Source organism: Myotis daubentonii, chromosome 4, assembly GCF_963259705.1.
Source record: "Myotis daubentonii chromosome 4, mMyoDau2.1, whole genome shotgun sequence".
Lineage (NCBI taxonomy): Eukaryota > Metazoa > Chordata > Mammalia > Chiroptera > Vespertilionidae > Myotis > Myotis daubentonii.
Window position 1 is genome coordinate 7,109,914 of NC_081843.1, and position 16,662 is coordinate 7,126,575.

General features: G+C 43.8%; 1 protein-coding gene across 14 annotated transcripts in view; it reads left to right on the forward strand.

The window, feature by feature from the left end:
* The first annotated feature begins 241 nt into the window (after positions 1-241).
* The window catches only part of TNRC6A (trinucleotide repeat containing adaptor 6A), a 94,784-nt gene continuing 78,363 nt past the window's right edge, over positions 242-16,662 (forward strand). For 6 of the 14 annotated variants that reach the window (XM_059692115.1, XM_059692113.1, XM_059692117.1 and 3 more), the window contains exons 1-2: positions 247-650; positions 945-992. In XM_059692115.1, coding sequence (XP_059548098.1) covers positions 646-650; positions 945-992 — 53 coding nt within the window. In that variant the 5' untranslated portion in view covers positions 247-645. Of the gene's footprint in view, positions 651-944; positions 993-16,662 lie in introns of all 14 variants that reach the window. The other 8 variants (XM_059692114.1, XM_059692111.1, XM_059692112.1 and 5 more) reach the window with 4 other exon arrangements.

A 16,662-nucleotide genomic window follows, 5' to 3' on the forward strand; every position in this document is an offset into this window, starting at 1 on the left:
CGCACGCGCCGGGCCGCGGCCTCCAGGGGTGGGACGCCGCCCGGACACCCGCCGCGCCCAGGGGTGCGCTCCCGGCCGGAGGCGGGCGCAGAGCTAAACAGCCGCTCAAGGTCAAACCTCCCCGCCGCTGCGCCAGCTCCTCCGGCTGCCGCAGGGGCAGAATGTGCGGTTTCGGAATTTTTTTTTTTTTTTTTGGCGTGATTCTGTGGGGGAGGGGCCGGCGCAGGAGAGGGAACGAGTGTCGCAGCAGAGGGGAGGCCTCCGTCACATCGCAGCGGCGCGGCGACACCGTCGGGCTCGGGACCCCGGCCCCGCGCTGTGCGGGGCGCCCGGCCGGCGGCGGGAAGGACGCGCGGGGGGCAGCGCCCGCGCCCCGGCGGTTGCCACGGGCTTGGCCGGCGCGCCGGCCCAGTTGCTAGGCCGTCCATCTTGAGGCGGCTGGCGGGGCGCCCCGGAAGGGGTTGCGGAGCAGGGCATTCACTTCCGGCCTGGGGCCTGCGGCGGCGGTGGTAGCTGCGGCGGCGGCGGCGGGTCGGTGTAGAAAATGGCGCTGGCGCGGCTGCTCGGGCCTGTCCCCGCGGCGCTGCGCAGGGCTTGAGGCTCGCGGCCTCGCTCGCCCGCCCCACTCGCGCGTGCACTTTACACATGAGGTGAGCGGCGCTCGGCCTCCTCCGCCGGGGCAGCCGCGGGCGCTGCCGCAGGGCCCGCGACCGGAGGTGGCGGGGGGCCGGGCGCCCGAGCCGCGGGCCTGGGCGGGGGCGCGGGCTGCTCGGCGGCGGGCGCGGACGGCCGCGGGGCCGCGGGGGTCGCCGGCCGCCCCTGGGCGCCGAGGGCTGCAGCCCCGCGGCCGCCGGGCCCGCCCCTCCCCCACCGGCGCGCCGCCGCCTCTGCCGCAGCGGCCCCGCTTCAGGCGCGTCCCCCTCTCCCTCTTTCTTTCTTTGCAGAGAATTGGAAGCTAACGCGACCAAAGACGTGGAGAGGAGTCTTAGCAGGTGAGGCGCGCGCCGGCCGCCGCGAGCCCCGCTCTGCGCCTTTGGGGCCGCGGGTTCCCTGTGTCATTTTCCCCGCTCGCAGGGCGCACACCGGGAGGGGGCCGCCGCGGGGCTGCGGGCTGCGGGCGCCGCGTCATGGCGCGTGTGGGCCTTGATGGGGGGCCGGCGAGGAGCGAGCCCCGTAAACTTGGCGAAGGCGTCCTCCCCTCGGAGCCTGGGGTGGGGGACGTGTGCGTTAATGACCGTGGCGAGCGGTGCAGGCATTGTGTGACTCACGGCGGAGGCCGCCCCGAGGGCGTGCTGTCAAACTGTTTTGGCTTCCCCGTTATTACTTTGTAACTCAAATTGTTGTCTTTATAGAAAGATACTATGTGTTCGCCCCCCCCCCCCCACACACACACACTGTAGTCAGGAGGGTTCTGTTGCACCGGGAACGGTTTGCCCTTGAACTTCACCGAGCAGAAACTGCGTTTTGTTTTCTTTGGAAGCTACGGGTCGTGCCCCCGCTCTTTCATAGGCTGGTAAATTAATTTAAAATATGTTCCTGAGACGTGGTTATCATTCTTACCGGGCTTGAGTGCTTTTGCACTGGTAACTGAAATCATCACCACGGAGGGAGTGTGTGTTTTTTGTTTGTTTGTTTTTAAATGATGCCTTTATGGCATCGAGTTTATGGAATTGTTTACTTTTACTGAGCTGTAATTGCTTAAGCGTCAAAGCAGTCAGTGCCCCATGCGTAGCTCCTTTTCACTGTCTGTCTTACCGACTTTTCCTTTCCTCTTCGCTGCTTTCCTTTGCATCATTTGGGACACTCAGGGAAACTTCTAGATTAGCCTAGTAAGTGAACAGCGTTGTTTCACTTGAACAGAATAAAATAACATCTCTCCTGCCTCAGATCTTCGTGTAGCCTGTGCTTGATGATTGTAAGGTTTAGGTTTATGTTGACGTTAACACACGATGCCAATTGCCTGGCTGTTTTTTGCCATATAGAATCATTTCAGATTGCTGGTCTTGGGAGTTTTTGAGATAAGAATCTGTTAGAGTGATCATTCAAGATTCTGTTCAGTTGGTGAAGGGTGGGTGTCACTGACTACCAAATAGGAGATTTTCTGTTACTTAAAATAATTATGGATCCATTTAAAGGAAATTAAGCCTGACATCACTGACTTAACTGTTCTTGGACATTTAAATAAGTTTTGTTGTCAAAAGCTATTAAGGAAATGTTAAAGATACAAAACAGGTGGAGTTTTTAAGGTGGAATTTCAGCAGCAGGAAGGAGCTGGGAGTTGGGGTCTATTTCTCCCTCCATTTTTGCTTTGTCAGGTAACCATCAGTATAATTCCTGTAGAGGTTTTCTGGGACTTAATTAAAAAGTGGTCTCTACCGCAGATACAGTTTTCATATGTGATTACAGTCAGTTAGCTAGAACTTGGATTCTCTGTATCAGCTAAGTATCGAGTTTGAATCCTAACTCTACCACTAAAATATGACCTTGACTCTTGGCAGTTCACTTAGCCTCTCTGTGCCTCATGTATAAAAGGACAGGCTTGGGTCTGACAGTTGCGGAGGTCTGTAGGCCCTTGGGTTATATAAAAAGGAGTCGAGTGTTGTCCCTAGCCATGGAAAGCTTGTACAGTCTACCAGGAGGACTACAATAAGTCCATAAGTAAGTAATACAGGGTAGATGATGGTAGGGGTCCGAACAGGACACCATCTCATTATGAATGAGCATCGTCAGTTGGTCAGAAGGGACGAAAAGGAAAATAGGAAGGAGGTTACAGGATAGTGGGTCCTCAGGACCATGAGAGGGGCACATTTCCTAGAGGGTGAAAGTGTTCTGTGGAGGGAGAGATGTGAGTAGGTGGGCAAATGCTTCCTTTCACCTTTAGCTCTTGCTTCCTTTTTCCCAGATAAAGAGCATTTATCTATCTTTACCTATTTGTGCCCTCCTCAGGAAGACCAGGCATTAGTCACTTAGTAAACATTTCTTGAGCATCTTCTACGTTCCAAATGCAAGACTAGGCCCTAGGGGGGAGAGGAATGAAAGTAGCTAAATTTATTGAATGCTTACATCTGCCTGGTACACTTTCCCAAGGACTTTAAATGGACTCATCTGATTCTTGGCACATTCTGTGAGGTAGGTGCTCTTATTATCCCTGTTTTATAGATGAAGACTTAGAGGCACAAAAAGGTTAAGTAACTTTCAGGGGATCCTGCTACTGGAAATTGGAGGAGCTGTCTGGCTTCAGACTGTATTGTCTCTGATTAGAGACATGCTTTTTCATCTTGAAATATTTGAATATCTTGGGGAGGCAGAAACCACAAATACATGCAATTCTTCTAGATCAAAGTTTCTCCACCTGGGCACTGTTGATGTTTTGGATCAGATCATTTATATTTTGTAATGTCTGCTCTATGCATTGTAGACTGTTTAGTATCTGCCAGTAACACTCTCCATGCAATTGTGACTCTCAGAAATGTCTTCATGTACTGCCAGGACCCCCCTTGGGGGAGGGGGTCAATTGTCCCAGTTGGAAACCACTGTTCTAGAGCTTTGCATTTTTTCTGAAGATAACCATGTTAATGTTAAATCTTTAAATGTTAAATTAATTTCCATTAATTTAAACATCTTTTAATACCATGGGAGTGTAAATCCCATTGTGTGGACCCCTGGCTTCTAGCATCTGAAATGTCAAATTCGTATTGCCAGAAATTCTCCTTTTCCTCTGCTAAGTTACAAGTTCTCAGGACCCTGTGCCAGGGAAACAAGTCAATAAAATTGGCGCAAGAGATAATTTTAGTTTACCACCCTAGGTAAGCTATCTTTCTCCTCTGTTGGCCAGTAAAATTGTCTCTTTATGTTAGTATCATGGACACTGAAAAGAGGGAACTGTAACAGTTAGGTGTAATGTCAGTGCCATTGGAACTGAGCTTTAAATAATGGAATCGATTTTGAAAAGCAGAGAAAAGGGCAGTGTAAGAATAGCGGGGGTAAAGGCATACAATCCAGAAAGTACAGGGAATTTTGAAATGGCAGTGAGTAGTTCAGTTGGCATAAAAATGTGGGGCAGATGGAGAGGTTCTTGAATATCAGATTGAGGAACTATTATATGTTTCTCGGCAAAGTAGCAAGATGATACAATGATAACTAGTGATCTAGGCAAAAGGTGATGCAGACCTGAATTGAAGTGGTGATAGAAAAGGTGAGACAGAAAAAGTCACTGAGGAAGTGGAACCAGGGATGAGTTGTCAGAGGGGTCTAAGTGGTCCTGCATCCTGGGTGAATGGGAGAGTCACTCAGCCTCCGAACAGAATAGAGGTCAGAACAGAAATAGGAGTTTGGGGAAGGAAGATAAGTATCATTTTCTAGTTATAAAAAAGTCTAACTCAACTGATTTAATTAAAAAAAAAAACATTTTGGAGGCCAAAATCATGGAATTACTGAGTATTTAGAGCTGGACCATGACATTAAGTAGAGACCAGTCAGCATTCTGATCCCTTCATTTTACACAAGAGAAAGCTGTGGTTGAGACAGAGCCAATAACTTAGTCAAGGTTCTATTCCCTTAACAAGTGACAGGCCTTTTGACTCCCACTGTCCCTACACCTGTGCAGTGTTGTATTCTACATTACACAGTAGAGAAAAGGATAGCTTTGGTTTCTCCTTTCTAAAAACATTAGAACAATTTTTCTCTATATTTTGCGCCCATTCTAGTAAGGAATTTACCATAATGTAGGTCATATTGTCTAAAGCACAAGTGACCTGCTTCAGGTTATGCTGTTTGTTTTTCTAAACCAACATTAAATACCATCATATAAGAGAAGTTGGTGACACTGTAGTACTGCATGATGTAGCATCTAAACTGAGACATTTGTATTGGAGGTGCTTTTGCCTGCCTGGGACAAATGCTGAATAAGAAAAGATGAGGAACAACAGGCATAAACCAGGGCATTTGGTGTCCCTTAGGGAGCGTGGATCCTGCTCCTGCAATTCATCAACCTCTCTCTGGAAAAACAGTCATTTGATTTGGTTAAGTTTTTCTGCTGCTTTCTTGTGAAATGGTTTGTAGGCCAGCAAATTTATATTGATAGGTTTCTTTCTAGCTTACCCTAGCAGCTATATGGTAAATCAGTTGATAGAATAAATGAATCACCAGCTAAGCTTATCTTTAAATGTGTAACAACCTTCTGGAAATTTAAATATAAATGTCATGAAAAAATCCGAGTGCTGTTCTGTAATCTCTTGTGAATTTTGGCATCTGACGTCAGTCTGCAAGTATGAGTTAAAGTCTTTTACAGTTGTGTTTATGACAGCCTCAAAAGTCTCGCTCATGATTGCAAAGACTAAAGTAGGTATTTGCTGTATGCATTCTGCTCATACTGATTTATGATGCATCTCTCACTCAAAATCGAAAAAATGTCCTCGCATTTGCAATTTAAAAAATTTAACCCTAAGCAAAGAACCAAGAATGGTACAATGAACACCTGTACTGTGCCTCTATCTAGATTTACCAAGTATAATTATTTGCCAAATTAGTTTTTCATGCCATGTCACCACTAAACAACTTTTATGTCCCAGAAACAAGGGCATTCTAGGTAACAACAAAAAATTATCACCACGCACAAGGAAGTTAACTTTGTTACTGTCTATTGGGTCCATATTCAGATGTTCCCCGCTGTTCCAACAACGTGTTTTTAAATATGTTAAATATGAATTTAAGCCTCAATGCCTTAATCCGGGGCTGCATTTAGTTGCCTTGTCTGTAATTCCTTACATCAGGAGCAGTTCCTTGTCCTTTTCTTCCCCTTTCATGACTGACATTTTGGAATATCCAGACTAGTCCTGTTTGCAGGCTTCAGTTGGGATTTATCTGGTTGTTTCTGTGATTAGATTCAGTTAGACCTTTTTTGCAGGACTATCACATAGGTGACGTGTTGGTTCTCAGTGTATCACCTGCCACCCTCCCATACACACCATTTTAAAGTAAATTAACAGTTTACCTAGTATGCACTATGTTTACCTTATACTAACTCAGTTTCTTTTATTTTACAATGTGCTAGACAATTCATTTACTAGTAAACTAGTAATTTAAATTGCTGAAATTACAATAATTACAGATCTTTAAATTGATCAGTTGTAATGATTGAGGCCTTGTTGAAGCGTTATCCAGAAGGGAGCTCCCTTTTAGACATCAGAGTTGCCTGTTTTCAGCTTTCACTGGTGACAAACTTATAACCCTGGTAAAAGAATGAAACATAGGGCCTGGACTTGTGCTATGCATTCTTGAAAAGAATGCCCTATTGAAGTAGGGTGGCATTGTGCCACCAGAACAGGGCTTCTCGTCCTGAATTCCAGAGAGACCAGATGGCAAAGGGTCATGGAGATTTTAAGATTCAAAAGAGAGAAAGTTAACATTCTACTAAGGCATAGTTTTTATTTTCAAAACAAACACAAAACTAATATAGTTTAAGTTTCTTACTAAGGTAGTCTTATTTTTAAGTGATTTACATACTCTGTGAGTTGGCTGTGAAGCAGAACCCTAGCATTTCTACTCTTGTAACTAGGGAACAGCATTTTGAATTTTCAGCAGGACTATAGTATGTTATATGACGATGACTCAGCTGATTTCCCAGCTCTAATGGAATGCTCAAAACAAATTGAAACCTGGTTTCGGAATTTGTACTTTGAACCTTTGAGATATTTTCTGCAAACAGTGATTGATTGGATTTTGTATAATAAACAAGGTTAAATCAAGTCACTTGTTTGCTGTTCTTACTAGTGGTTTTAAGTCAGCTAACATTTATTAAGCAGCTTGCTTCAGTGATACTGAATACATTTATAATTTTGACATCTGTGTTTTGTTGACTTTGGGCCCTTCTTTTATTCTTTTGAAATTCCCCCTAAAACACAAATAGTGCTGGTGGTGCTTAAATGTGGTGGTGATATTAAATGCATTTTTAAGCGTTACTTCACTCTTTGATAATTGGCCATACAAAAGGTGTTAGAGAATTAGGTTTACTTAATATTCTATGTGTGATTCCCTGGGTGTAATGTAAGGCATATAAGTGAGACTCTTAACATGTCAGATAGAAAGGGACATAAAGTGTGCCTTCTCCACTCTGCTGCAGGTTAGTCACCCTCAAGCCACAGTTCTAAGCCTGGCGCTTACTATTTCTTAGAAAGCTTTGCTTGCTCTCCTAGTGACTCTGGAATTTAAGTCCAAACTCTAGTCTGTGCTCAGCTATCTGTTTAGCTTTATGCCCTGTACCTCTTGTTCTATCCTCAACTCCTTTTTCTCTGAATGTTCCCTTCAGTTTCTCTCTCTTTTTTTATAACAGCTTCATTGAGATAAAAATTAACCCTTTTAAATTATACAATTCAGTGATTTTTAGTATATTCAGAATTATGCAATTACCACAACTCCCTAATTTCAGAACATTTTAATCATCCCTCCTCCGACCCTGGAACAAAAAACCCTGTGCCCATTAGCATTCACTGCCCATTCACCCCTAACCCCAACGCCTGGCAACCACAGATCTATACTCTGTGTCTATGGATTTACCTACTGGGCATTTCATGTAAATGGAATCATACAATATGCGGCTTTCTGTGTCTTGCTTGTTTCACTTACCATGCTTTCAAAGTTCATCCATATTGTAGTGTGTTGTCAGTACTTCATCTGTGCCCATTTTTAAGTTTGGTTATATTTTTATTGAATTGTAAGAATTTACCTATTCTAAATATAAATCCTTTATTAGAAAAGTGATTTATAACTATTTTTTTCCCATTATGGGGGTTGTCTTTTCACTTTTTCTTGATGTCCCTTGAAGCACAAAAGTTGGTACATCTGGTTTACCATCTTAACCATTTTTTGAGTGCACATTTCAGTGGTATCAAGCACATTCACAATGTTGTGCAGCTATCACCACCATACATCTCCACAGTCTTTCATCTTGCAAAATTCTCCCCTCCTCTCAACCCTTGGCAACCACTATTCTACTTTCTGTCTCTATAAATTTGTTCCACATACTGCATATAAGTGGAATCACAATGTTTGTCCTTTTGTGACTGGCTTTTTTTTTTTTTTTTTTTTTTTTTTTTTTTTATCGACTGTAGCATCAAGGTCCCTGGCAGATCCAGGTGCTGATTGACTGGCTTATTTCACTTAGCACAATATCCTCAAGGCTCATCTACATTGTAGCACATCAGACAGTTGATTTGTGTGTGTTGATCCTGTATTCCGCATCTGTGCTGAACTCCTTTATTGTTCCAATAGAGTGTGTGTGTTCCTTAGAACTTTCTGTATATACTAGAGTCCCGGTGCATGAAATTCCTGCAAGTGGGGGGGGGGGAGGGTCCCTCAGCCCAGCCCACCCTCTCACAGGAGCCCACAGGGGATGTCCAAATGACAGCTTAGGCCCACTCCCCATGGGGCAGTTGGACGTCCTTAGGGCTCCCACTACCGCAGCTGAGCTCACCAGCCGTGAGCCTGGCTCAGGGCTTCTGGCTGAGCTGCGCTCCCCCTGTGGGAGTGCGGCTCAGGGCTTCTGGCTGAGCTGCGCTCCCCCTGTGGGAGTGCACTGACCACCAGGGGGCAGGTCCTGCATTGAGCATCTGCCCCCCCTGGTGGTCAGTGCACGTCATAGCAGCTGGTCGTTCCGCTGTTTGGTCAGTTTGCATATTAGCCTTTTATTATATAGGATGGTCCTGTCATTTATGAATAGAGATAGTTTTCTAATTTCCTTTCCGATCTTGGTGCCTTTTGTTTATTTTCCTTGCCTAATTTTCTGACTAGAAGCTACATATAGTACAGTGTTGAATGGAAGTGGCTAAAGCAGACATCTTTGTCTTATTTCTAATTTAGAGGAGAAGCACTTGGTCTTAAAAATAAGTATGATGTGAGCTGTGAGCTTTGGGTACATGCCCTTTGTTAAGAAAGTATCCCTCTAGCCCTGGCATGTTTTTCTTTTTGTATTTTTAGTTGAGAAATACTTGATGTCTAACTTAGTATAAGTTTAAGGTGTACAACATGGTGATGTGATATATTTAAGTAGTCCAATATAATTGCCACCAAATCATTAGCTAACACCTCTAGCATGTCACATAGTTTTTGCGTGGTGAGAACATTAAAAACCTAGTCTTTTTGCAACTTTGAAATATATACTATAGTATTGTCTGTAATCACTATTCTGTGTATTAGCTCTCCAGAACTTATTCCTCTTCTACTTCTAAGTTGTAAGTCAATTCCCTCACCTCCTGGTAACCACCTGTTTCTGTAAGTTCATTTTTTATATATTTCACATATAAGTGATATCATACAGTATTTGTTTTTCTCTGTCTGGCTTACTTAGCATAATGCTCTCAAGGTCCATCCATTTTACCGCAAATGGCAGAATTTCCTTTGTTCTCATGATAAAATAGTATTACATTGTGTGTGTATGTGTGTGTATCACATCTTCTTCATCCATTGACACACAGGTTATTTCCATATGTTGGCAATCATGAATAATGCTGCAATAAACATGGGAGTGCAGATATCTTTTTTGTTGTTTTTTTTAATTCTCACCCAAGGATATTTTCTCCCCACTGATTTTTAGAGAGGGAGGAAGGGAGGAAGAGGGAGAGGGAGAGAGAGAGAAGCATCCTTGTGAGAGAGCCACATTAATTGGTGCCTCCTGCATGCCCCCTGGTTGGCTGGGGATGGAATCTGCAAACCTAGGTGTGTGCCCTTCACTGGGAACCCGAGACCCTTTGGTGCAAGGGAGTAGGAGTGGGGTGTGGGAGAGTGGAGCTCTAACTATTGGGCAATACAGGCCAGCACTGCAGATATCTTTTTGATATTCTGTTTTTATTTCCTTTGGATATATATCCAGTAGTAGGTTTGCTGGGTCATTGGTAGTTGTCTCTAAAAATGTTTGAGGACTGTTCATACTGTTTTCCATAGTAGGTGAGCCAATTTACATTCCCACCAACAGTGCACAAGGGTTCCCTTTTTTCCCCATGTCCTCTTGAACACTTCTGACCTTGTCGTCTTCTTGATGAGAGCAGTTTTAAGAAGTGACAGTTCTATTTTCTACTGTATGCTCTTCCTTCTTTGGTTGCAACCTTAGCCTGGTGTACTGTTTTGTATTTGGTGTCTTGTAGTTAACATTTAGTGTACGCTGCCCTAGCTGGTTTGGCTCAATGGATAGAGCATCGGTCTGCGAACTGAAAGGTCCCAGGTTCAATTGTGGTCAAGGGCACATGCCCAGGTTGTGGGCTCGATCCCTAGTGGGGGACTTGCAGGAGGCAGCCTATCCATGATTCTCTCTCATCATGGATGTTTCTATCTCTCTCTCCCTCTTCCTTCCTTTCTGAAATCAATAAAAAATATATTTTTTTAAAAAAACATTTAGTGTACGCTTATTACTTGCATCTGTTAAGCACTTGGTCTGCATTACCTAATTTAATCTTTACAACAATCCTTTGGCCCTGACTGGTTTGGCTCAGCAGATAGAGCGTTGGCCTGTGGACTCAAGGGTCCCAGGTTCGATTCCGGTCAAGGGCATGTACCTTGGTTGTGGGCACATCCCCAGTGGGGAGTGTGCAGGGAGCAGCTGATCGATGTTTCTCTCTCATCGATGTTTCTAACTCTCTATCTCTCTCCCTTCCTCTCTGTAAAAAATCAATAAAATATATTTTAAAAAAAAACAAATTAAAAAAAAACCAACCCTTTGAGGGAGATACAGTTTGAGACCGCTCATAAATGAGGAGATGATGACTGTAGAGAAAATAAACAACTTACTAACACAGCAGGCTGTGGAGTTGCGAGTTAAGCCCACTTCTCTCTGTCCTTGGAGCCAGAGCTCTGACTGCATGCTATGCTAAAGGGAAATGCTTGTTTTTAAATAGTACATTGGACTTACACTGGTCCTTAAAGAAGTAGAATGTGGGTGGAAGAGTGTATGTTCAGTGGTGGTGATGGGGCTAGAGAGTTAGTAAAAGCAAAGAAGCAGGAATTGGCATTTATTGGAGTGCTCAGTGCTGGGGAGCACAATACAAGTAGAACTGGTTTTTGTTCCCAGAGCTGCAATTAGTCTTATTTGGAAGAGTGAGATTAACATCTGAAATAATTAGAAAATGAGCATTGTTTAATTAGAGGTCAAGGGTGAGGTTTGTATCAGTTGGAAAGTAACTAGTAATTAAGATAAACCTCAAAGAGGAATAGAATCTAGGAGGGTAATTTAGCAAACCGGATTTTGGGTCAGCCTTAACACTGCCTTGTACCATACAACTTACTTAGCCTTTCTGATTCTTAGTTTCTTTAAGTGTCAAATGGGAATAATATCAGTACTATGTTTCAGAGTTGTGGGTTCAAAATGGGTAATATTTCAGAGCATTTTGTACACTATAGAATGCTTCTGTTATTATGGGAGTAATTTCTAATCTCACCAACTGTCCTCAACCTGAGCTTTTTATTTTAAAATAGTTTCAGACTTAGAGAAATTTTGTAAGAATAGAGCAAAGAATTCCTGACTATCCTTCACCTCTATTCCTCAACTGTTAACACTTAACCACATCTGCTTTTTCATTCTCTCATTAGAAAGATTTTTTAAAATTGATTTTTAGAGAGGGGAAGGGAGAAGGATAGAGACACAGAAAACATCGATCCATCGGTTCCCCCCTACATTGAGCCAAAACTGAGTAACACCGGCCAGGCTATTCTTGTACATTTTGCCTATTAAAATTAGTAAATAAAAGTGGTATAGCATTATAGCTTTAATTTGCCTTGATTAGAAAGAAAGCCTAGCAAGTTAACTTAAAAATTGAATTAGGTTTATACTAACAAGCGCAAGTTCGGTTCAATATCAGAAAATCTATTGTTACAATCCTATATAATAAAAGCCTAATATGCTAAGTGTCCAGTTGTCCGTTCAACCAATCGAAGTATAATATGCTAATGATATGCTAAGGACACTCAGTCGTTCGCTATGGTGTGCACTGACCTCCAAGGGGGCAGACAGTCAACTGGTTGATCAGTCGCTATGAGATGCACTGACCACCAGAGGGAAGATGCTCCTACCGGTAGTTTAGCTGCTGGGGTCCAGCCAATCTGGACTGAGCAAGATGGGCCAGACCCACCCTGGAGCTCTCCCACAGTCCTTCCCCGGCTGGCCAACCTCCCGCATCCCTCCCCGACCCCGATCGTACACCGGTGGGGTTCCTCAGCCTGTCCTGCACCCTCTCACAATCCGGGACCCCTCTGGGGATGTTGGAGAGCTGGTTTCGGCTCGATCCTGCAGGCCAGGCTGAGGGACTAGGTCTCTAGTTAATTTTATCAGCAATCAAAAGTCAAAAACCACATGACCACTATGATTAATACAGTGAGATCTCCCTTCCTTGGTACCTAATCCACCTCTTTGCCTCTGCTCCCTCTGCCACAATCACTATGAATACATATCCTTTCTTTTTACATGAATGGTAGCGTACTGTGTACTTTGTCATGTGCCTTGCATTTGTCCTGATGAGTTTTTTTTAGAAGGACGTTTTTGCTCATTTCTGTTAGCTTTCTAGATACCTTCTATTTCGTTTAAAAATGAACTATTGAATTCCTCAAATGTGCGACCTCACAGCTTAGCCTATTCACTATTTGTGGTCTAGTTGTTTTTCCCACACCACTCCCCCACAAACATTCACAAAATAAAAGTGTTGGAATTGCTGTGTTAAAGACTACCAGTGCCTGCTCCCTCTTGTCAAAACCAGTGGCTGTTCAGTCTTTGATTTCTTTGCTGTTCTTGCCCCTGATCACACCCCGCCATGCCTCTTGGAACTTGAATACTTTGTGTTTCCTCAGTACATTCCATTGTGTGTTCTTGTAAAGGTGGAAGGAAATAAGAAAAGGATTGTGGAGGTGCAGTCTGGGGAAGATCATTTAATGCATCTAAAGGAAATGGACTTATTCTCTGTGGCTCCTGAAAAGAGTGAATACTTTGATTGGGAGGGGAAAGGAAGACCATGGCATTTTTTTATATTTAATTTTTTATTGTTGACACTATTGCAGATGCCCCTGATCCCACCCCCCCTTTGCCAAACTATCCCCCCTATACTCACCACATTGTCATCTTTGTCCATGGGGTATGCAAATACTTCAGCTAAACCATTCACCTTCCTTTATCTAGTCCGCAACCCCCCTTCCCTCTGACATTTGTCAGTCTGTTCCATGTATCCATGCTGGTTCTATTTTGTTCGTCAGTTTCTTTTGTTCTTTAGATTCCACATATTAATGGGATCATATGGGATTTTTCTTTCTCTGACTGGCTTATTTAGCTTAGCACAGTACTCTCCAGGTCCCTCCATGCTGTCAAAAGGTAAGAAGAGCAGTTTCTTCTCTTTTACAACCATGTAGTATTCCATTGTGTAAGTGTATCATAGCTTTTGTTGTTGTTGTTGATCTTCCCTTGAGGATATTTTTCCATTTCGAGGGATGGAGGGAGGAAAGGAAACGGGTAGCCTCCTGCATGCACTCTGACCAGGGATGGAGAGTGAACCCACAACCCAAGTACGTGCCCTTGACCAGGAATCAAACCCTCGACCCTTCAATGTGTGGACTCATGCTTCAGACACTGGGCAGTACTGGCCAGGGCTACCACAGCTTTTTCATCCATTCATCTGATGGGGACTTGGGCTGTTTCCAGATCATGGATATTGTAAATAATGCTGCTATGAACATAGAGGTGCATATGTTCTTTCAGATTGGTGTTTGAGGATCCTTAGGATATATACACAAGAGTGGGATCACTGGTTCAAAAGACAGTTCCATTTTTAACTCCATACCATTTTCCACAGTGGCTGCACCAGTCTGCATTCCCACCAGCAGTGCACTAGTGTTCCCTTTTCTCCACATCCCCGCCAGCACTTGTTGACTTAGTGATAGTAGCCATTCTGACAGGTGTGAGGTGATACCTCATTGTAGTTTTAATTTGCATCTCTCTGATGATTAGTGACGTTGAGCATGTTTTCATATGTCTATTGACCTGTTGTGTGTCCTCTTTGGAAAAGTGTCTATTCAGGTCCTTTGCCCATTTTTTAATTGGATCGTTTGTCTTTCTTGTGTTGATTTGTATTAGTTTCTCTTATATTTTAGAGATTATTTATCAGATGAATCAATGAGGAATATGTTCTCCTATACAGTGGGTTTCCTTTTCAGTTTGTTGGTTTCTTTTGCTGTGCAGAAGCTTTTTATTTTGATGTAGTCCCATGGTCGGCAAACTGCGGCTCGCGAGCCACATGCGGCTCTTTGGCCCCTTGAGTGTGGCTCTTCCTAAGCCTTAGGAGTACCCTAATTAAGTTAATAACAGTGTACCTACTTATATAGTTTAAGTTTAAACAATTTGGCTCTCAAAAGAAATTTCAGTCATTGTACTGTTGATATTTGGCTCTGTTGACTAATGAGTTTGCCGACCACTGATGTAGTCCCATTTGTTTATTTTCTCCTTAGTCCCTTGCCCTTGGAGACATATTGGCAAAAGTATTACTCCTGAGAGATGTCTGAGATTTTATTGCCTATGTTTTCTTTTAGGGTTTCTATGGTTTTGTGACTTACATTTAAGTCTTTTATTCATTTTGAGTTTATTCTTGTGTATGGTGTAAGTTGGTGGTCTAGTTTCTTTCTTTTCTTTTCTTTTCTTTTTTTTTTTTTTTTTTTTTTTTTTGCATGTACCTGTCCAATTTTCCTAGCACCGTTTATTGCATAGATTGTTTTTACTCCATTATATGCTCTTGCCTCCTTTGTCAAATATTAATTGACCATAAAGGTGTGGGTTGATTTCTGGGCTTTCTGTTATGTTCCATAGATCTATATGCCTGTTCTTGTGCCAGTACTAGGCTGTTTTTATTACTGTGGCCTTGTTAGTATATTTTGATATCCGGTATTGTGATCCCTCTAACTTTTTTCTTTCTCAAAATTGCTGAGACTATTTGGGGTCTTTTTTTGTTCCATATAAATTTTTGGGATATTTGTTCTAGATCAGAGAAGCATGCCATTGTTATTTTAACAGGAAATGTGTTGAATCTGTAGATTGCTTTGAGTAGTATCGACATTTTAATGATGCTAATTTTACCAATCTATTAACATGGTATATTCTTCGACTTATTTATATCTTCCTGTGTTTCTTTTTCAGTGTCTTATATTCTTCCAAGTATAGGCCTTTTACCTCCTTGGTTAAGTTTATTCCTTGGTACCTTATTATTATTACATTTTAATACAATAGTAAATGTTTTCTTAGTTTCTTTTTCTGCAAGTTTGTTATTGGTGTATAAAAATGCCATCCATTTCTAGATACTAATTTTGTATCCTGCTACTTTGCTGAATTCATTTATTAAATGTGTTAGTTTTTTGATGGAGTCTTTAGGGTTTTCTATGTACAATATCATGTCATCTGCGAATAATAACATTTTTACTTCCTCCTTTCCAATTGGGATGCCTTTTATTTCTTCTTTTTTCTGATTGCTGTGACTAGGACTTCCAGTATTATCCTATCTAATAAAAGAGCAATATGCAAATTAACCATCACTCCATCACTGTCACAAAGATGGTGACGGCCATGGAGCTGGAGCAAGCAGGAGGCTTGGGTTGCCCCGGCGATGGAGAAAGTCAATCTTCCTGCCTGCCCTGGCTGGCACTGGGCTCCACTCAAGGCTACAAAGTTTCAATTATAGAAGATAAATAAATTCCAGATACCTGCTTTCAGGGGGTTGTGGCCTCTTACAAAGTTTCAATTATAGAAGATAAATAAATCCCAGGGGGAAAAAAGGAGAGGCTGGGAGCTTCAGCTCCTCACCCAGGCTGGCCAGGCACTCCAGCGGGACCCCCCCCACCCTGAAGGGGCTGTGGGCAGCCTAAAAACAGCCCTCAGCCCCTCACCCAGGCTGGCCAGGCACCCCAGCAGGGACCTCCAACCTGAAGGGGGTGTGGCCAGCCTGCAAACAGCCCTCAGCCCCTCACCCTGGCTGGCCAGGCACCCCAGCAGCATCCCCACCCTGATCCGGGACACCCTTCAGGGCAAAACAGCTGGCCCCCACCTGTGTACCAGGCCTCTATCCTATATAATAAAAGGGTAATATGCAAATTGACCCTAACAGCAGAATGACTGGGAATGACTGGTCACTATGACACACACTGACCACCAGGGGCAGACGCTTAATGTAGGAGCTGCCCCCTGGTGGTCAGTGCGCTCCCACATGGGGAGCTCTCCTCAGCCACAAGCCAGGCTGGTGACTGCCAGCACAACAGTCGTGGTGGGAGCCTCTCCCGCCTCCTCAGCAGCACTAAGGATGTCCGACTGCAGCTTAGGCCTGCTCCCTGCTGGCAAGTGGACATCCCCAAGGGCTCCCGGGCTGCCAGAGGGATGTCTGACTACCACCTTAGGCCCGATCACTGGGGGGAGCAGGCCTAAGCCAGCAGGTGGACATCCCCCAAGGGGTCCCAGACTGCGAGAGGGCAAAGGCCCCGCTGAGAGGACACCCCCCCCCCAGTGCACAAATTTTTGTGCACCAGGCCTCTAGTGTTGAATAAGAGTGGTGAAAGTGGACATCACTGTCTTGTGATCTTAAGTGAAATGCTTTTAGTTTTTGCCCATTGAGTGGCTGTGAGTTTTTCATATATGGCCTTTATTATATTGAGGTATGATCT